This window comes from Oncorhynchus masou, chromosome 31, assembly GCF_036934945.1.
Source record: "Oncorhynchus masou masou isolate Uvic2021 chromosome 31, UVic_Omas_1.1, whole genome shotgun sequence".
Taxonomy (NCBI): Eukaryota; Metazoa; Chordata; class Actinopteri; order Salmoniformes; family Salmonidae; genus Oncorhynchus; species Oncorhynchus masou.
Genome location: NC_088242.1, coordinates 38,145,565 through 38,163,896, shown reverse-complemented (window position 1 = coordinate 38,163,896; position 18,332 = coordinate 38,145,565). Strand labels below are relative to the sequence as shown.

General features: G+C 44.4%; 1 protein-coding gene across 1 annotated transcript; it reads left to right on the top strand.

Moving 5' to 3' along the window:
• The first annotated feature begins 76 nt into the window (after positions 1–76).
• On the top strand, positions 77–17,723 carry LOC135523919 (transmembrane protein 204-like). The gene is made up of 3 exons (XM_064950940.1): positions 77–2,010; positions 2,723–2,878; positions 16,402–17,723. Exons 1-3 carry the CDS (start codon positions 1,722–1,724, stop codon positions 16,644–16,646), a joined length of 690 nt encoding a protein of 229 aa, XP_064807012.1. The 5' UTR covers positions 77–1,721; the 3' UTR covers positions 16,647–17,723.
• Positions 17,724–18,332: the final 609 nt, after the last annotated feature.

The following is an 18,332-nucleotide window of genomic DNA, read 5'->3' as shown; positions in this document are numbered from 1 at the left end:
GGTCCGCCTTTTGCCCCCCTCTGACCATTTTCCTATCAGGAAACGCATCCTGTTGCTGGTCCGGCTGTGGGGGCCAGTGTGTTTGTCGCTGTCACACACAGGCAGAAGAAGAGCTGCAGCATCTGGAACACCACTTAGGCTCTATGGGCTGTCCTCTCTGAGTGTGTCTCAGGAGCGCAAATTCTCACAAAGAGAGTGAGGGAGGGAGTTGTCTGGTCAAACTTGTCGGAGCCACAGACTGATATCTCCCACCCTGAACCCTTTATTCTAATCCTTTTTTGACCGCTGGGACTGAGCTGTACCAGGAGCACCAACTCTTTCCAGAGAGAGAGAGAGAGAGCAGGAGCACCAACTCTTCCCAGAGAGAGAGAGCAGGAGCACCATCTCTTCCCAGAGAGCGAGAGCTGGAGCACCATCTCTTCCCAGAGAGAGAGAGAGCAGGAGCACCATCACTTCCCAGAGAGAGAGAGCAGGAGCACCATCTCTTCCCAGAGAGAGAGAGAGCAGGAGCACCATCTCTTCCCAGAGAGAGAGAGAGAGAGAGAGAGAGAGAGAGAGAGCAGGAGCACCAACTCTTCCCAGTGAGAGAGAGAGCAGGAGCACCATCACTTCCCAGAGAGAGAGAGAGAGAGAGTAGGAGCACCATCACTTCCCAGAGAGAGAGAGAGAGAGAGCAGGAGCACCAACCCTTCCCAGAGAGAGAGAGAGAGAGCAGGAGCAACAACTCCTCCCAGAGAGAGAGAGAGAGAGAGAGCAGGAGCAACAACTCCTCCCAGAGAGAGAGAGAGAGAGAGCAGGAGCAACAACTCTTCCCAGAGAGAGAGAGAGAGAGAGAGGGAGCAACAACTCCTCCAAGAGAGAGAGAGAGAGAGCAGGAGCAACAACTCCTCCCAGAGAGAGAGAGAGAGAGAGAGAGAGAGAGCAGGAGCATCAACTCCTCCCAGAGAGAGAGAGAGCAGGAGCAACAACTCTTCCCAGAGAGAGAGAGAGGACGGTCAGAAGAAGACTAGAGCTTGCGCAGTGAAGCTTGCGCTCTTCCAGCTGACAAAGCCCTTTCTTGGTTAAGCCTCAGTGAGCTGAGCAACACGATCCAGACGATCTGCTCTGCTGCTCTACACTGCTTCTCCATTTTCCCGCTACCCCTGGTGTAGAGTCTGAAGAAAAAAACACAGAAGAACGAAGAAAGAAACTGAGGGGAAAAAGAGACAGGCGCTTACACAGAGAATAAAATAACTTGAAATTGCAGAGAACCAACGGTGAGGAGGGCAGCCAGAAGAAATCAGAAGTGGAGAGAAAAGGGGTGATAAAAGTGGAAAAGGGACGGTTGAAGAGAGGTTCGAGTCCGAGAGTCAAGCTGCATTCAGTCACCAAAGCCAGTGGAATGGACCTCGGTGTCGATCGGATTAACCCATGCCTGCCCACTGTGCACTCTGAGGAGGAAGGCTGAACCAACCCACCTCCACCACCAAAAACAAATGAGGATGAACGGAGATGTTCTTTAGCTGAGCTAACAACACGTTCCCTTTTTTCTTCAGCGGTGCGACTGCCTGGGGTTAGCATAAGCCGCTAGCTGCCTGGCAGTGGAGGTGGAGGAGAACCGGGGTGCCCCAAGCGCCGCTGGTGTTGCTGCCCAGGAGAGGCAGGGCAGCACGGGAGAGGAAGAAGGGGACGAAGAGAGGGAGGAGGTGGTGGAGGCAGAGGTGGCGGGCGGGCAGCGGTGCATGGCCGTGCAGCGGCTGGTGGCGGTGGCGGTGATGGTGGCCCTGCTGTCCCTGGTACTCAACAACGTGGCAGCTTTCACCCCCAGCTGGGTGCTGCAGGCCCTGGAGGATGGACGCAAGCGCAACGTGGGGCTGTGGAGGATGTGCCCCGTCATGACTGGAGGAGAAAGGGGCCGGGATGAACCTCGGGGGGGCGGGAGGAGAGGTCAGGGGACTCAGATGCCGTGTGAGGGTCTGGGCTGGGGCTCGGAGTATGCAGGCTACCAGGAGTCCCGCAGCACCGTCAAATGTAATGTGTGTTTGTGTTTCATGAGTGTGCTTCATTCCAAATTCCTTAGTTAAGAGTGCACCTAATTGATGTGCATGTATGGGGAGATGGATAGTGTAGGCCTATTGGGCTCCTGAGTGGCGCAGCGGTCTAAGGCACTGCATCTCAGTGTTTGAGGAGTCACTACAGACCTTGGATTGATTCCAGGCTGTGCACAATTGGCCCAGCGTCGTCCGGGTTAGGGTTTGGCCGGGGTAGGCCTTCATTGTAAATTAGAATTTGTTCTTAACTGACTTGCTCAGATAAATAAAGGTTAAATAAAATTAAATAAATAAATAGCAAAACCCAGAGGCAGCAATATCCTGACCCCCAGGCCAGCTGCATAAAAGCAGCGGCAGTCCAGGGGACCTCATTCAGTGAAAACAAATAACAATAATAATAATAACAAACAAAAATAACTCTCAGAACTCATAGGGTATTGTCGACAGATGCAAAAACAATGTTGATTTGCAGTGAATCCATCATTCCATTAAGCCCTTGATAAAGGCTACACACAAAGATGCATCATTGTAATGACATTGATCAGCTCAGCTCATGAATTCTTATTTGCTATGACGCATTGGACTCTGATATCAACAGGTGTCTTCACATGATGTTGCCCTAATGTCTCTGGTTTAGTTTGAGATAATAATTTGCCATATTCATAATTTCTCCCCCCCCCCCCTCCCTCCAGTGCAGTTTGACATGATGCGAGCGTGTAACCTGATGGCCACGGTGGCGCTGACGGCCGGTCAGCTGATCTTCCTGCTGGGCCTGATGGAGCTGCCCTTTGTCACCCAGGACTCCCAGTGGTGGGAGGAGGCCATCGCCGCACTCTTCCAGTTGGCCAGTGAGTACTAAACATCCACACCAATATGTTTAATACACTGCACAACATGACATATAGCCTAGCCTAATGTCAGCAACCTCTGGTCCGCGGACCGGCACTGGTCCCTAGAATGAGGTTTACCGGTCCCTGAGATAGTTAGGTGTACCTGATTATTATTTATTTTTTCTCAAGTGATAGTTTTTAATGTCGGCAGTCCTCCAAAAAGGGAAGGCAGGGCAATCGCTTGCCAGTCATTGGCACAAAAAAAATGGTTGAGAAACAGTAACACTGGCCTATACTATGACTCTGACATGATTACACGTGTCTGGCTTTTGATTTCAACATTGAAATGTTCAATAGAGTCGCTTGAGGCTTTTCTGAGCGTTCCTCAGATCTAAAAATGGTCACGGTGTGTTGCTGCAAAGAAACATAAAAGTCCCCTGTTGTTCCCCAGTGGAGCCCAAAAGAGGAACCCTTGGAGCTTTGAGGATTGGCTTGAGGACAAAAAGCATAACTTAATCCAGAGCAACCAAACAAATCAAACTAGGGGGGTGACTAGGAAACAGAAAAGGAGGGGGAAAAAATTGAATCGTCCCATATCGTTCCAAGAAGGAATTTTCTTGGAAAGTCAATTAAAGACGATAACAACCAGGAATAGCAATGGGAAGAAGGAGAGGAGGTGGGCAGTAAGGGCAAATCAAGACCCCTCTCCTTCATCCATCCCAGAGGGTTGTGCAGCAGTGTGGGCATGTCCTTGTCCCAGTGCCCCTTTTGAGGAAGTGTGACGTTGTCACATTTTGTTGAGTGCACAGCTTGTTGTTTAGGGATGTCAGCCCCGGGCAGTATTGTGGCACAGCAGGCGCAGCATCCAAGGGTCTGATGGCTAAATATAGCAGGCCGTCAGTCTGGGCTGGTGGGCCGGCCGGAGTTCCAGCAAAAAGGGAGCGACTGTCGGGCGCCAGGAAATCCCTGCTCAGGACGAGGAAATGCCTGCGACTACCTGTTATGCAAACCCCGAGCAGAGGAGGAAAGAGGGGGAGAGCAGACATGAAAGACAGTTCGACAGGGACTGACTGGGTTCTGGAAGTGAGGGTGTGTGTGTGTGTGTGTGTGTGTGTGTGTGTGTGTGTGTATATGTGTGTATATGTGTGTGCGCGTTTGTTGGGTGAGTTGGTAGAAAAATGCTGTAGGGTGGGGACAGCTGCTGTCCAGATAAGCTTGGCCTAGCTTTTATGCCTGTTTACAGAATGTCCAGGAACAGGGGCAAATAAAGGCTCCCCTCTTCGGCAGGCATCGCCGGAACTTTTATCTGAAGGTCTTAGATGGGACCCACCCAAATAATCACTGATTCCCTTCCAAAAGAACCCACTGAGACAAACTATTGTTTGGCATGCTATAAAGTGTCACTCATGGTAAAGAGATAATGCATCCCCATAATAAAAATCATGAAACTCCTGTCATTTTGGTGAAACCCTATGCTCTATCTGTGGGTAAAATACAAATTTCCCCCCTTCGATATGGTCCGTCTGTGAAATTAGTAGGAACGCATCATAGCTAGAGTCCATACGGAAAGTATTCAGACCCCTTGCCTTTTTCCACATTTTGTTACGTTACAGACTTATTCTAAAATGAATTAAATATTTTTCCCCCCCCTCATCAATCTACACACAATACCCCAATGATGAAAAAGTCAAAACATGTTTTTAGAAATTGTTGGAAATGTAGCTTGGTTGGATGGGGAGCGTCGCTGCACAGCTATTTTCAGGTCTCCCCAGAGAAGTTCGATCGGGTTTAAGTCCGGGCGCTGGCTGGGCCAATCAAGGACATTCAGAGACTTGTCCCGAAGCCACTCCTGCGTTGTGGCTTCTGTCTGGCCACTCAACCATAAAGACCTGATTGGTGGAGTCCTGCAGAGATGGTTGTCCTTCTGGAAGGTTCTCCCACCTCCACAGAGGAACTCTGGAGCTCTATTAGAGTGACCATCAGGTTCTTGGTCACCTCCCTGACCAAGGCCCTTCTCCCCTGATTGCTCAGCTCTAAGAAGGGTCTTGGTGGTTCCAAACTTCTTCCATTTAAAAATGATGGAGGCCACTGTCATCCTGGGGACCTTCAACACTTTTTTTTGGTACCCTTCTCCAGATCTGTGCCTCGACACAATCCTGTCTCGGAGCTCTACGGACAATTCCTTCTACCTCATGGCTTGGTTTATGCTTTGACATGCACTGTCAACTGTGGGACCTTATATAGACAGGTGTGTGTCTTTCCAAATCATGTCCAATCAATTGAATTTACCACAGGTGGACTCCAATCAAGTTGTAGAAACATCTCAAAGATGATCAATGGAAACCAGATGCACCTGAGCTCTATTTTGAGTCTAATAGCAAATGGTCTGAATACTAACGTAAAGAAGGTATGTTTTTTGTTTGTATAATAATTTAGCCAAAATAATTATCGAAAAACTTGTTTTTGCTTTGTCATTATCGGTTATTGTGGGTAGATTAATGAGGAACATTTTTTTATTTAATACCTTTTAGAATAAAGCTGCAATGTAACAAAATGTGAAAAAAGGGAAGTGGTTTGAATACTTTCCGAATGCACTGGACATGTTTCTTGTCACTGGCGATAGGGGATAACGCTTTTAAAACAATATATATATTTTTAAATATATATTTTATTTCACCTTTATTTAACCAGGTAGGCAAGTTGAGAACAAATTCTCATTTACAATTGTGACCTGGCCAAGATAAAGTAAAGCAGTTTGACACATACAACAACACAGAGTTACACATGGAGTAAAACAAACATACAGTCAATAATACAGTAGAAAAATACGTCTATATATGATGTGAGCAAATGAGGTAAGATAAGGGAGGTAAAGGCAAAAGAAAGGCCATGGTGGCGAAGTAAATACAAAAAAAAGTAAAGTAAAACACTGGAATGGTAGATTTGCAGTGGAAGAATGTGCAAAGTTGTAACGCTCAGTGAGTGAGTGTGTGTGGAGTCAGGCTCAGAGAGCAAAGGATGCGGGAAAAAACACGATTTAATGTCCGTAATCAAAAGATCAAAATAGTATTTACCCAACACAGGCAAAACTATAAAACAAATAGGACCCTTATGGTAAAATACTAGGACAGCGTAAAACCCAACACAAAATACTAACACCTCTCACAATACAGTAGAACAAGCCCGCACAAACAGAAGTGGGCTAAACCAACTTAAATAACCCCACCCTAACAACCAAACAAGGAACAGGTGAAACCAATTAGACAAAAACAAATGAACACATAACAAAGGATCGGTGGCAGCTAGTAGACCGGCGACGACGACCGCCGAGCGCCACCTGAACCAGAAGGGGAGTCAACATCGGTACTATTCATGGCAAAAGTAGAAATAGAAATAATGGGATGCAAAGGAGCAAAGTAAATAAATAAATATATACAGTAGGGGAAGAGGTAGTTGTTTGGGCTAAATTATAGATGGGCTATGTACAGGTGCAGTAATCTGTGACCTGCTCTGACATCTGGACATCATGCTTAGAGCTAGTGAGGGAGATGTGTTTCCAGTTTCTGAGATTTTTGTAGTTTGTTCCAGTCATTGGCAGCAGAGAACTGGAAGGAGAGGCGTCCAAAGGAAGAATTGGTTTTGTGGGTGACCAGAGAGATATACCTGCTGGAGGGCATGTAACAGATGGGTGCTGCTAAAGTAACCAGTGAGCTGAGATAAGGGGGGACTTTACCTAGCAGGGTCTTGTAGATGACCTGAAGCCAGTGGGTTTGGCGACGAGTATGAAGCGAGGACCAGCCAATGAGAGAGTCCTAGGTATTTGTAGTTGTCCACATGTTCTAAGTCAGAACCGTCCAGAGTAGTGATGCTGGACGGGTGGGCCGGTGCAGGCAGCGATCAGTTGAAGAGCATGCATTTAGTTTTACTTGTATTTAAGAGCATTTGGAGGCCATGGAAGGAGAGTTGTATGGCATTGAAGCTCGTCTGGAGGGTGGTTAACACAGTGTCCAAAGAAGGGCCAGAAGTATACAGAATGGTGTCGTATGCGTAGAGTTGGATCAGAGACTCACCAGCAGCAAGAGCGACATCATTGATGTATACAGAGAAGAGAGTCGGCCCAAGAATTGAACCCTGTTGCACCCCCATAGAGACTGCCAGAGGCCCGGAAAACAGGCCCTCCGATTTGACACACTGAACTCTATCAGAGAAGTAGTTGGTGAACCAGGCAAGGCAATCATTTGAGAAACCAAGGCTATCGAGTCTGCCGATGAGGATGTGGTGATTGACAGAGTCGAAAACCTTGGTCAGGTCGATGAAGACGGCTGCACAGTATTGTTTCTTATCGATGGCGGTTACATGATCGTTTAGGACCTTGAGCGTGGCTGAGGTGCACCCATGACCAGCTCTGAAACCATAGCGGAGAGGGTGCGGTGGGATTCGAAAGAGTCGGTAATCTGTTTCTTGACTTGGCTTTCAAAGACCTTAGAAAGGCAGGGTAGGATAGATCTGTAGCAGTTTGGGTCAAGAGTGGGTCCCCCCCATTGAAGAGGGGGATGACCGCAGCTGCTTTCCAATCTTTGGGAATCTCAGACAACACGAAAGAGAGGATGAACAGGCTAGTAATAGGGGTTGCAACAATTTCGGCAGATAATTTTAGAAAGAAAGGGTCCAGATTGTCCAGCCCGGCTGAATTGTAGGGGTCCAGATTTTGCAGCTCTTTCAGAACATCAGCTGACTGAATTTGGGAGAAGGAGAAATGGGGAAAGCTTGGGTAAGTTCCTGTGGGGGGTACAGTGCAGTTGACCGGGGTAGGGGTAGCCAGGTGGAGAGCATGGCCAGCCGTAGAAAAATGTTTGTTGAAATTCTCAATTATAGTGGATTTATTGGTGGTGACAGAGTTTCCTATCCTCAGTGCAGTGGGCAGCTGGGAGGAGGTGTTCTTATTCTCCATGGACTTTACAGTGTCCCAGAACTTTTTTGGGTTTGTGTGGCAGGAAGCAAATTTCTGCTTGGAAAAGCTAGCCTTGGCTTTTCTAACTGCCTGTGTATATTGGCTTCTAACTTCCCTGAAAAGTTGCATATCACGGGGGCTGTTCGATGCTAATGCAGAACGCCATATGATGTTTTTGTGTTAATTAAGGGTAGTCAGGTCTGGAGAGAACCAAGGGCTATATCTATTCCTGGTTCTACATTTCTTGAATAGGGCATGCTTATTTAAGATGGTGAGGAAGGCATTTAAAAAAAATAACCAGGCATCCTCTACTGATGAGATGAGGTCAATATCATCCAGGATACCCGGGCCAGGTCGATTAGAAAGGCCTGCTCACTGAAGTGTTTCAGGGAGCATTTGACAGTGATGAGTGGAGGTCGTTTGACCGCTGACCTATTATGGATGCAGGCAATGAGGCAGTGATCGCTGAGATCTTGGTTGAAAACAGCAGAGGTAGAGGGCAAGTTGGTTAGGATGATATCTATGAGGGTACCCGTGTTTATGGCTTTGGGGTGGTACCTGGTAGGTTCATTGATATTTTGTGTGAGATTGAGGGCATCAAGCTTAGATTGTAGGATGGCTGGGGTGTTAAGCATGTTCCAGTTTAGGTCGCCTAGCAGCACGAGCTCTGAAGATAGATGGGGGGCAATCAGTTCACATATGGTGTCCAGAGCACAGCCGGGGGCAGAGGGTGGTCTATAGCAGGCGGCAACGGTGAGAGACTTGTTTTTAGAGAGTTGGATTTTTAAAAGTAGAAGTTCAAATTGTTTGGGTATAGACCTGGATGGTAGCACAGAACTCTGCAGGCTATCTCTGCAGTAGATTGCAACACCGCCCCTTTGGCCATTCTATCTTGTCTGAAAATGTTGTAGTTAGGGATGGAGATTTCAGAGTTTTTGGTGGTCTTCCTAAGCCAGGATTCAGACACGGCGAGGACATCCGGGTTGGCAGAGTGTGCTAAAGCAGTGAATAAAACAAACTTAGAGAGGAGGCATCTAATGTTAACATGCATGAAACCAAGGCTATTACGGTTACGGAAGTCATCAAAAGAGAGCGCCTGGGGAATAGGAGTGGAACTTGGCACTGCAGGGCCTGGATTCACCTTTACATCACCAGAGGAACAGAGGAGGAGTAGGATAAGGGTACGGCTAAAAGCTATGAAAATTGGTCGTCCAGGACGTCCGGTACAGAGTGGAGGATTCTGGGGGTGATAAAATAGCTTCAAGGTATAATGTACAGACAAAAGTTATGGTAGGATGTGAATACAGTGGAGGTAAACTTACCTGCACTCTAAATCAACAAATCAGCCAATAGATGGTATAGGCATTCTTGTCTAGAACACATCCATCCATTCATATCGTTATGAAAAAGTATATACTTTGATTAGATGTGCTCAATATAAACAGTGAACTAAATTATTCAACACAATTTCTCCTTCAAGTACCATCTCGCAATGCGCCCTGTGTGTCTGTGGGAAAGTTTTGTTGTTGCCATAGCAACATACTCTGCACTAGTGTTTTTTAACACCGTTAATGATAGGAATTAAGTGTTTGGGGTGGATTATCCCTTTAATACGATGGCAGAATGATTAGGTATGGATATCTATGGCGGCCGTTGGTAACTGTTTTCAAAAACAGGCCATCTACTATAAACGCCCTTCACACATGTTGACCTTAGTAAGAATAGTGACACGACTAATGAGTCAGACAGACACATACACACCTACTTCCACCAGCTAAAAATACATGCTGCTGGAAAAATATAATCTTCCTTTGTACTCAAATGCCACTATCTGAAGACTTCACCATATTTGGTCAACAAGACTGAGCAAAACAATAGATGACTTGCAATGACCCTTGGTGAGGACTTCATAGCAGAAGAGATAACAATGGTTACTAGGTATCAGTGTTCCCAAAGCTACTCATTTCCTTATTATACACTTAGTGTCCAAAAAATGAAGATCCACTGCTCTTTCCAAGACATAGACTGACCAGGTGAATGCTATGATCCCTTATTGATGTCACTTGTTAAATCCACTTCAATCAGTGTAGATAAAGGGGAGAAGACACATTAAATAAGGATTTTTAAGCCTTGAGACAATTGAGACATGGATTATGTATGCGTGCCATTCAGGGGGTGAATGGGCAAGACAACAGATTTAAGTGCCTTTGAACGGGGTATGGTAGTAGATGCCAGGCGCATCGGTTTGTGTCAAGAACTGCAACGCTGCTGGGTTCTTCATGCTCAACAGTTTTACGTGTGTATAAAGAATCGTCCACCACACCAAAGGTGGGAGGCATTGGAGTCAACATGGGCCAGCATATCCCTGTGGAACACTTTCGACCCCTTGTTGAGTCCATGCCCCGACGAATTGAGGCTGTTCTGATGGCAAAGATGGGGGGGATCCTGGATGCTGATTGGATGATAAACATTAGTTATTTTCAAGAATCCTGTTCACTTTACATTTGAATAATCAATGCACATACACTGTCCCGCAGCCCAGTCAGGCAATTCATGAACGTAATCTCCACTGGAAAAAAATCGAGACATTATTTACAATATGTTTAAAAGCAGCACGCTCAGTGATTTCCCAGCATTCCCAATGCCTTCACTTAATCTAGGCTCAAGTGTAAAAGGCCTTCATTTCCTGAGTTCGGTTCAGTTTAGTATACCTCCACCACTCAGCAATTCATCCCTCGTTCCTCTCCTCCCCCACTGAGAATTGGCTTCTCTCTCTCTGCTGTGAATGGGAGTTATTTTTACCAGCAGCCAGTCTTTCTCGGGAAAGAATGCTCTGTTTGCGTTTTCAGATGAGCCAAAAACCTCAGCTATCACATGCAGACAGTGGGATAACAATATCCAATTCCATTCAGTGATATCTCAACACTGCTATCGGCAGGTCTGAGTCTTGGCTGAGTATAACACCGGCCCTCTTTCACCCCTTGAGACTGATATGCTCAGGAATGTGTGACGGAATGGAGAGTCAAGATCAGAGGGTCAATGGTGAAGGGTAATGTGCGTTTGAGATTCAGGTTTAAACTCTGTTGCACTTAAGCCGGTGGGGTTACAGCTGTCACCATGCCCAAACTGTGGCCTTGGCAGTTGTGTCTCCCCTACACAACGGGGCATTGGCACAACTTAAACAAAACATACCAGGTGAAAATGTGCTTCTTTCTGGAGGGATAGAAAAGCAAGTGAAAAGCGATAGGTTAAGAAGTCAGAGAATTTGAAAGCCAGGACCTCTTAGTCTTGTGGGTGATGTCACACCACAGTTGAGTGCACAGCAAATTAAGTTGAGGGCATTTACTGGGCTGGTTTACATAGCACTATTCAATTAATAGAAAACTACTGGTAAGTAAATTCAGGCATGACATAGTTTAGATATGAAAAGATTTGGCACGGGTCTCCAGATCCTCTAAAAGTCTTACAGCTGCATCATTGAGAGCATCCTGACCGGTTATATCACCGCCTGGTATAGTAACTGCTCGACATCTGACCGTAAGTCGCTACAGAGTGTAGTGTGTACGGCCAGTACATCACTGGGGCCAAGCTTCCTGCCATCCAGGATCTACAGTGGGGCAAAACAATATTTAGTCAGCCAACAATTGTGCAAGTTCTCCCACTTAAAAAGATGAGAGAGGCCTGTAATTTTCATCATAGGTACACTTCAACTATGACAAACAAAATGAGAAAAACAAATCCAGAAAATCACATTGTATGAATTTTAATGAATTTATTTGCAAATTATGGTGGAAAATAAGTATTTGGTCAATAACAAAAGTTTATCTCTATACTTATATACCCTTTGTTGGCAATGACAGAGGTCAAACGTTTTCTGTAAGGTTTTTACACACTGTTGCTGGTATTTTGGCCCATATCCTCCATGCAGATCTCCTCGAGAGCAGTGATGTTTTGGGGCTGTTGCTGGGCAACACGGACTTTCAACTCCCTCCAAAGATTTTCTAGATCTGGAGACTGGCTAGGCCACTCCAGGACCTTGAAATGCTTCTTAAGAAGCCACTCCTTCGTTGCCCGGGCGGTGTGTTTGGGATCATTGTCATGCTGAAAGACCCAGCCACGTTTCATCTTCAATGCCCTTGCTGATGGAAGGAGGTTTTCACTCAAAATCTCACGATACATGGCCCCATTCATTCTTTCCTTTACACGGATCAGTCGTCCTGGTCCCTTTGCAGAAAAACAGCCCCAAAGCATGATGTTTCCACCCCCATGCTTCACAGTAGGTATGGTGTTCTTTGGATGGACCTCAGCATTCTTTGTCCTCCAAACACGACGAGTTGAGTTTTTACCAAAAAGTTATATTTTGGTTTCATCTGACCATATGACATTCTCCCAATCTTCTTCTGGATCATCCAAATGCTCTCTAGCAAACTTCAGACGGGCCTGGACATGTACTGGCTTAAGCAGGGGGACACGTCTGGCACTGCAGGATTTGAGTCCCTGGCGTAGTGTGTTACTGATGGTAAAGCTTTGTTACTTTGGTCCCAGCTCTCTGCAGGTCATTCACTAGGTCCCCCGTGTGGTTCTGGGATTTTTGCTCCCCATTCTTGTGATCATTTTGACCCCATGGGGTGAGATCTTGCGTGGAGCCCCAGATCGAGGTTGATTATCAGTGGTCTTGTATGTCTTCCATTTCCTAATAATTGCTCCCACAGTTGATTTCTTCAAACCAAGCTGCTTACCTATTGCAGATTCAGTCTTCCCAGCCTGGTGCAGGTCTACAATTTTGTTTCTGGTGTCCTTTGACAGCTCTTTGGTCTTGGCCATAGTGGAGTTTGGAGTGTGACTGTTTGAGGTTGTGGACAGGTGTCTTTTATACTAATAACAAGTTCAAACAGGTGCCATTAATACAGGTAACAAGTGGAGGACAGAGGAGTCTCTTAAAGAAGAAGTTACAGGTCTGTGAGAGCCAGAAATCTTGCTTGTTTGTAGGTGACCAAATACTTATTTTCCACCATAATTTGCAAATAAATTAATTTAAAATCCTACAGTGTGGTTTTCTGTTTATTATTTTTTATTTTGTCTGTCATAGTTGAAGTGTACCTATGATGAAAATTACAGGCCTCTCTCATCTTTTTAAGTGGGAGAACTTGCACAATTGGTGGCTGACTAAATACTTTTTTGCCCCACTGTATATACTAGGCGATGTCAAAGGAAAGCCCCAAAAATGGTCAAAGACTCTAGTAACCCAAGTCATAGACGGTTTTCTCTTCTACCGCACGGCAAGGGTTACTGGAGCACCAAGTTTAGGAACAAAAGGCTCCTTAACCTGTCTAGGACTGGGGTTTCGCTAGCGCCAACAGCCAATGAAATTGCAGGGCGCCAAATTCAATCAACAGAAATCTCATAAATTCAATTTTCTCAAACATACAAGTATTAGGCACCATTTTAAAAATAACATTCTCGTTAATCCAACCACAGTGTCCGATCTCAAAAAAGCCTTTCAGCGAAAGCAGAACATATCATTATGTTAGGTCAGCAACTAGTCACAAAAAGCATACAGCGATTTTCCAAGCAAAGAGAGGAATCACAAAAAGCAGAAATATTGATACAATTAATCACTAACCTTTGATATTCTTCATCAGATGACACTCCCGGGACAAATGTTACACAATACATGTATGTTTTGTTCGATCAGGTTCATATTTATATCCAAAAACCTCAGTTTACGTTTGGCTTTGCCTCCAAAACAAAATTCCAAAAAGTTATATTAATGGTCGTAGAAACAAATCAAACAATGTATAAAATCAATCTTTAGGATGTTTTCATCATAAACGTTCAATAATGTCCCAACCGGAGAATTTATTTGTCTGTAGAAAAGCAATGGAACGAGAGGTAACTTTCTCAAGACCGCGCGTCACGAGACCGAGGCTGCTGGCAGACCTCTGACTCATTCCCCTCTCATTCAGCCCCCTTCACAGTAGAAGCCTGAAACAACATTCTAAAGACTGTTGACATCTAGTGGAAGCCTTAGGAAGTGCAATATGTCCCATATCCCACTGTATTTTCAAAAGGGGCTGAGATGAAAACGTACAAACCTCAGATTTCCCACTTCCTGGTTGGATTTTCTCTCAGGTTTTTGCCTGCCATATGAGTTCTGTTATACTCACAGACATCATTCAAACAGTTGTAGAAGTTTCAGAGTGTTTTCTATCCAATAATACTAATAATATGTATATATTCGCATCTAGGAATGTGTAAGGAGGCAGTTTACTCTGGGCACGCTTTTCATCCAAACGTGAAAATGCTGCCCCCTATCCATAAGAAGCTCTAAGACAGCTGAACAATTAATCAAATGGCCACCGGATTATTTACATTGACACCCCCCCCCCATTTTGTTTTACACTGCTGCTCCTCTCTATTATCTATGCACAGTCACTTCCTACCTCCATGTACAAATTACCTCAACAAACCTGTACCGGTACCCCCTGTATAGCCTCGTTATTGTTATTTTATCATGTTACTTTTGATTATTTTTTACTTTAGTTTATTTGGTAAATATTTTCTTAACTCTTTCTTGAACTGCACTTTTGGTTAAGAGCTTATAAGTAAGCATTTCACGGTAAGGGCTACACATGTATTCGGCACAGGTGTCAAGTTCTGACCTTAGTTCTTTTGTTATGTCTTTGATTTAGTTTGGTCAGGGCATGAGTTGCATGGGTGGTCTATGTTCCATTTTCTATGTTGTGTTTGCGTTTGGCCTGGTATGGTTCTCAATCAGAGGCAGGTGTCGTTAGTTGTCTCTGATTGAGAATCATACTTAGGTAGCCTTTTCCCACTTGTGTTTCGTGGGTGTTTATTTTCTGTTCTGTGTTTGTATTTCACCTTTCAGGACTGTTTTCATTTCGTTCTCGTGTTTTTTGTTGTTTTTTTCATTAAAAGAGAATATGAATACTTACCACCTTGGTCCTCCTCTCTATCTCCCAACGACGAGCGTTACAGCAGGTGTCAAATAAAGTTTGATTAGATTTTTATTTGATATCAATTGGAGATCAATTGTAAGGACAAGCAGTAATCAGTAAGGTCAGTGAATTTCCAGGACTTTGACTTAGTATGATAAGATAATAAGTGTTTCATTCAATCGGGGCTCTATAGTGCGACCATTTTACTTGCATATGTGGCTACATATTTTTCTGTGCGACCTGGAATTAGAAATTAGGAGCACCATTGTGCCTAAAGATTCTAGCTTTCTTACATCAAATATTTTTTCTTGTGCTCAAAAATGTCTGGGTGCGGCAAAATGTTTCAATTTAGGCGCACACGGTACTCCTTCTAAAAAAAAGTTTGAGGTAGTGCCCTTTCAGTGTCTTTCAGACTGCCTGATAGATATTGTCAAACGTCCCAATATGCAAACCCAAAGCGGGGGTGTGGAGACGGGGGAAGGAAGGAAGGATGGAAAGAGGAAGAAGAGGAAGGAAGCCAGCAAGATTAGACTGTGCCAAAGAAAAGCAGTTCACACAGCCCACCCAGCCTGGAGCCCCAGGACTGGGGAGGTGAAGGGCTTTATGGTTTCTTAGAAAAGGAGTCACACACAGACGGACAAACACTTGCACTCAAATCCAGACACACCTTCACATAAGACACACACACACACTCATAAGTCACACAGGCAAATATACAATTACCTAATGACATCCTCTCATAAACAAAGACCGGCTCACAAATCTGAATGACCCATTGAGAGAGAGAGCCAATTACACAACATTTCAATGCTAGTCCAGCACTGGCACCGGCGTTCTGACCTGCCACAAGAAACTGACTGATTCAAATCCTAATGGGCCATCATCCCCTTTTCCAGCAATTATTTTTGGTGCCTTTATTTATACCAACCCTTGATTGGACATGCTCCGAGATGAGTGTTATTGATGAACTATTGACTGGCTCCAGGCATTACTTAAATCCTCTTTGAGATCTAGGTTAGTGATCAATCCATTGTGGGTGATGGTTAATTTCAGTTACAAATGTTGTCATACTTTGTGGGAGAACAGGGTTGGTTGGGAGGACAGGGTTGGTTGGGAGGACAGGGTTAAATTCCCCCCTGGGGTTATTTCACCAATTCATATCCAAACCTTAACAGTGTGATGGTGACCAAAAAAAGGCAAAAACAGTGAGCTAAAGTTTGTTGATGAACACTGAAATAGTTGACTCTTGTGATCTTCCTGACCTGGATCATAGTGGCGTAGGCTACAACAATGTGTTTTAAGATTAAATCAATAAGGAATTAGAATGGCCTTAAAACTTATTTGGATAGGTTTTGTGAGAAGTATGACATTTTCTTGTGTTTCCTTTGATGCTGAAATCTCAGAAGCCCTCCCAGAGAAAAACCCCATAGATTGTTATTGCTTTAGAAGTTAGCAACAGTGAGATTAGATTTTACATCCCCTCTCCATTAACGTCACTGTTAAAGAAATTCAATTAATAAATTGTTTGAGATGAAGACCAAAATACACATAGGCACTTGAGGAGCTACAGTATTTGTTTCAAATGATTAAGGTCTCATTGAATTAACCCTTCCCTGTCTCTCCCTCCCCAGGTTTTGTGCTGGTAATCGGCTTGGTGACATTCTACCGGATCGGCCCGTACACGCACCTGTCCTACTCGTGCTACGTGGACATCGCCGCCTGCCTATTGGCCACTCTGGCCGCCGCCATGCTCATCTGGAACATCCTACATCGCCGCGACGACTGCCTCACGCCCCGTGTCATTGTTATCAGCCGCTCGCTGGCGTCGAACTTCCACCCACGCCTCGACAACGACTATGTGGAGTCGCCCTGCTGAGCACCCCTGAGCCCTGACCCCATTCGTCAATAAGGACTACCTAACATGCTGAAGAACAGACAATGTTCTGACTGTCTCCTCATATTCTTATCCGGCCAGGTGCCTCAATGAATGACTCTATAGAAGACACTTGTTTTGATGTGACTCTACTGGTGCTGGACTAACATGCTTTCACTGTCGTACAGTTCTACATCTTCTCACGTGATGGCTATCATGTACAATGACTCATGGACTCAAATGCTGCCCTGGACTGAGTAATGCTCCTTGCTGCAAGGATAGTTTCGCCATAAAACATCCATCTAAAATTATGAATGAAAAGTCAGTGTTAAAAACCATAAGCTGTAGTGAATGTATCATTTTAGTAGACATGCTGTAAGCCAATTACTCAAAAGGTGTGCTTGAAGGTTTGTTTGCCCTGGAATTTGTAGAGAGAGAATTTGTATTTCCTCAGCAACACTCCCTGAAAACACCCTGGAAGAGATCAAGCTGGATCTTGACATGTTTTGTTCTATGTGTACTTATGTAATAACATATATTTCCTGCATATTTTTTATATTATTCTTAATATTAAAAGTGATTTAGGTTACAACTCTCTAGTTTAGCATCGACTTGAAAATGAGTTAACCCCATCCAATCCATTCAAAGTATACTTAAAAACTGTTGATTAGGTACCATATTTCTACCTTTATCTTGAGAACACAGTGTTGTCAAGTGAAGTGTACACACATTAATTCATTCTATCCAAGCCACCAAAGGGTGTTTAATGGCAATTTGACAACACATTTTGTTCAGATCCTCAGACCTCTGTATGAATGTCCTGTCATTAATGATTTCAGATTGGCCCAACAGACACAGTAAATACCATAAACATTTGAGCTCTTTTGGTAAGGACGCTTTCCTTTTGATAATCTGCTCACTTGTGGTACATGTACTTAAATTAATTATGTACAGTTGTATTAAAATAATGATCTTATATCATATTGCTGCAAAGAAATCAGCCATTTGTGGAGTAGTCACTTTCAAACCAAACAGTGAGTATGCATGAAAATAATAATAAATAAAACAAATGCAATAGTGTCTAGTGTTGTCTTTTTAAATTACTGTTCTATTGTGTAGGATGTCCAGGATTCTTATAAATTCTGGTATTTGACAAAATATTGGCAACACAAATCAAAAAACCCATGCAAAACTTCACAAACCATAATTTAGAGTAGATTTAGAGTAGACAATTTAGAGTGAAGTTTCATTGAAGTTGGTGATTGGCTTTGATGTGATGGAAAAAAAGACATGAATTGCAGTGTAAGTCATCAGCTGACCCTAACTAAAGTCTCCTAACACCAGCTTTTTATCAAAATTCCATTTTGCTCAGTGTTGCCAACTATCCACGACGATAGATCATTTTGGTCAAGGAATCCAATTCTGAATAGTTTTGGTTCAATTGGGTTTGTTTTGGTTCAAACACTTGTTGCCCACCCCTTGACTTCACTGCCCTGGATTTGGCCACTATGGCTGCCCCTGCCATAGTTATCGCCTGCATGACTCGCATACGACCAACAGCATTTGCTACCCCAGAGGGTTCTTCTAGGGCTGGCCCTGGAATGGATGACCACTTTGTCATGATTCTGCACAACATGCACCCGAGGATCTGCGCCCTGGTAAGAAGACATGATACCTAAGACTGAAGTT

Excerpts from the sequence above, each read along its gene's own strand:
- LOC135523919 (XM_064950940.1), top strand. The coding sequence starts at position 1,722 with ATGGCCGTGCAGCGGCTGGTGGCGGTGGCGGTGATGGTGGCCCTGCTG. Across the intron at positions 2,011-2,722 it reads GTCCCGCAGCACCGTCAAAT|TGCAGTTTGACATGATGCGA; the intron begins GTAATGTGTGTT and ends CCCTCCCTCCAG. Across the intron at positions 2,879-16,401 it reads CGCACTCTTCCAGTTGGCCA|GTTTTGTGCTGGTAATCGGC; the intron begins GTGAGTACTAAA and ends CTCCCTCCCCAG.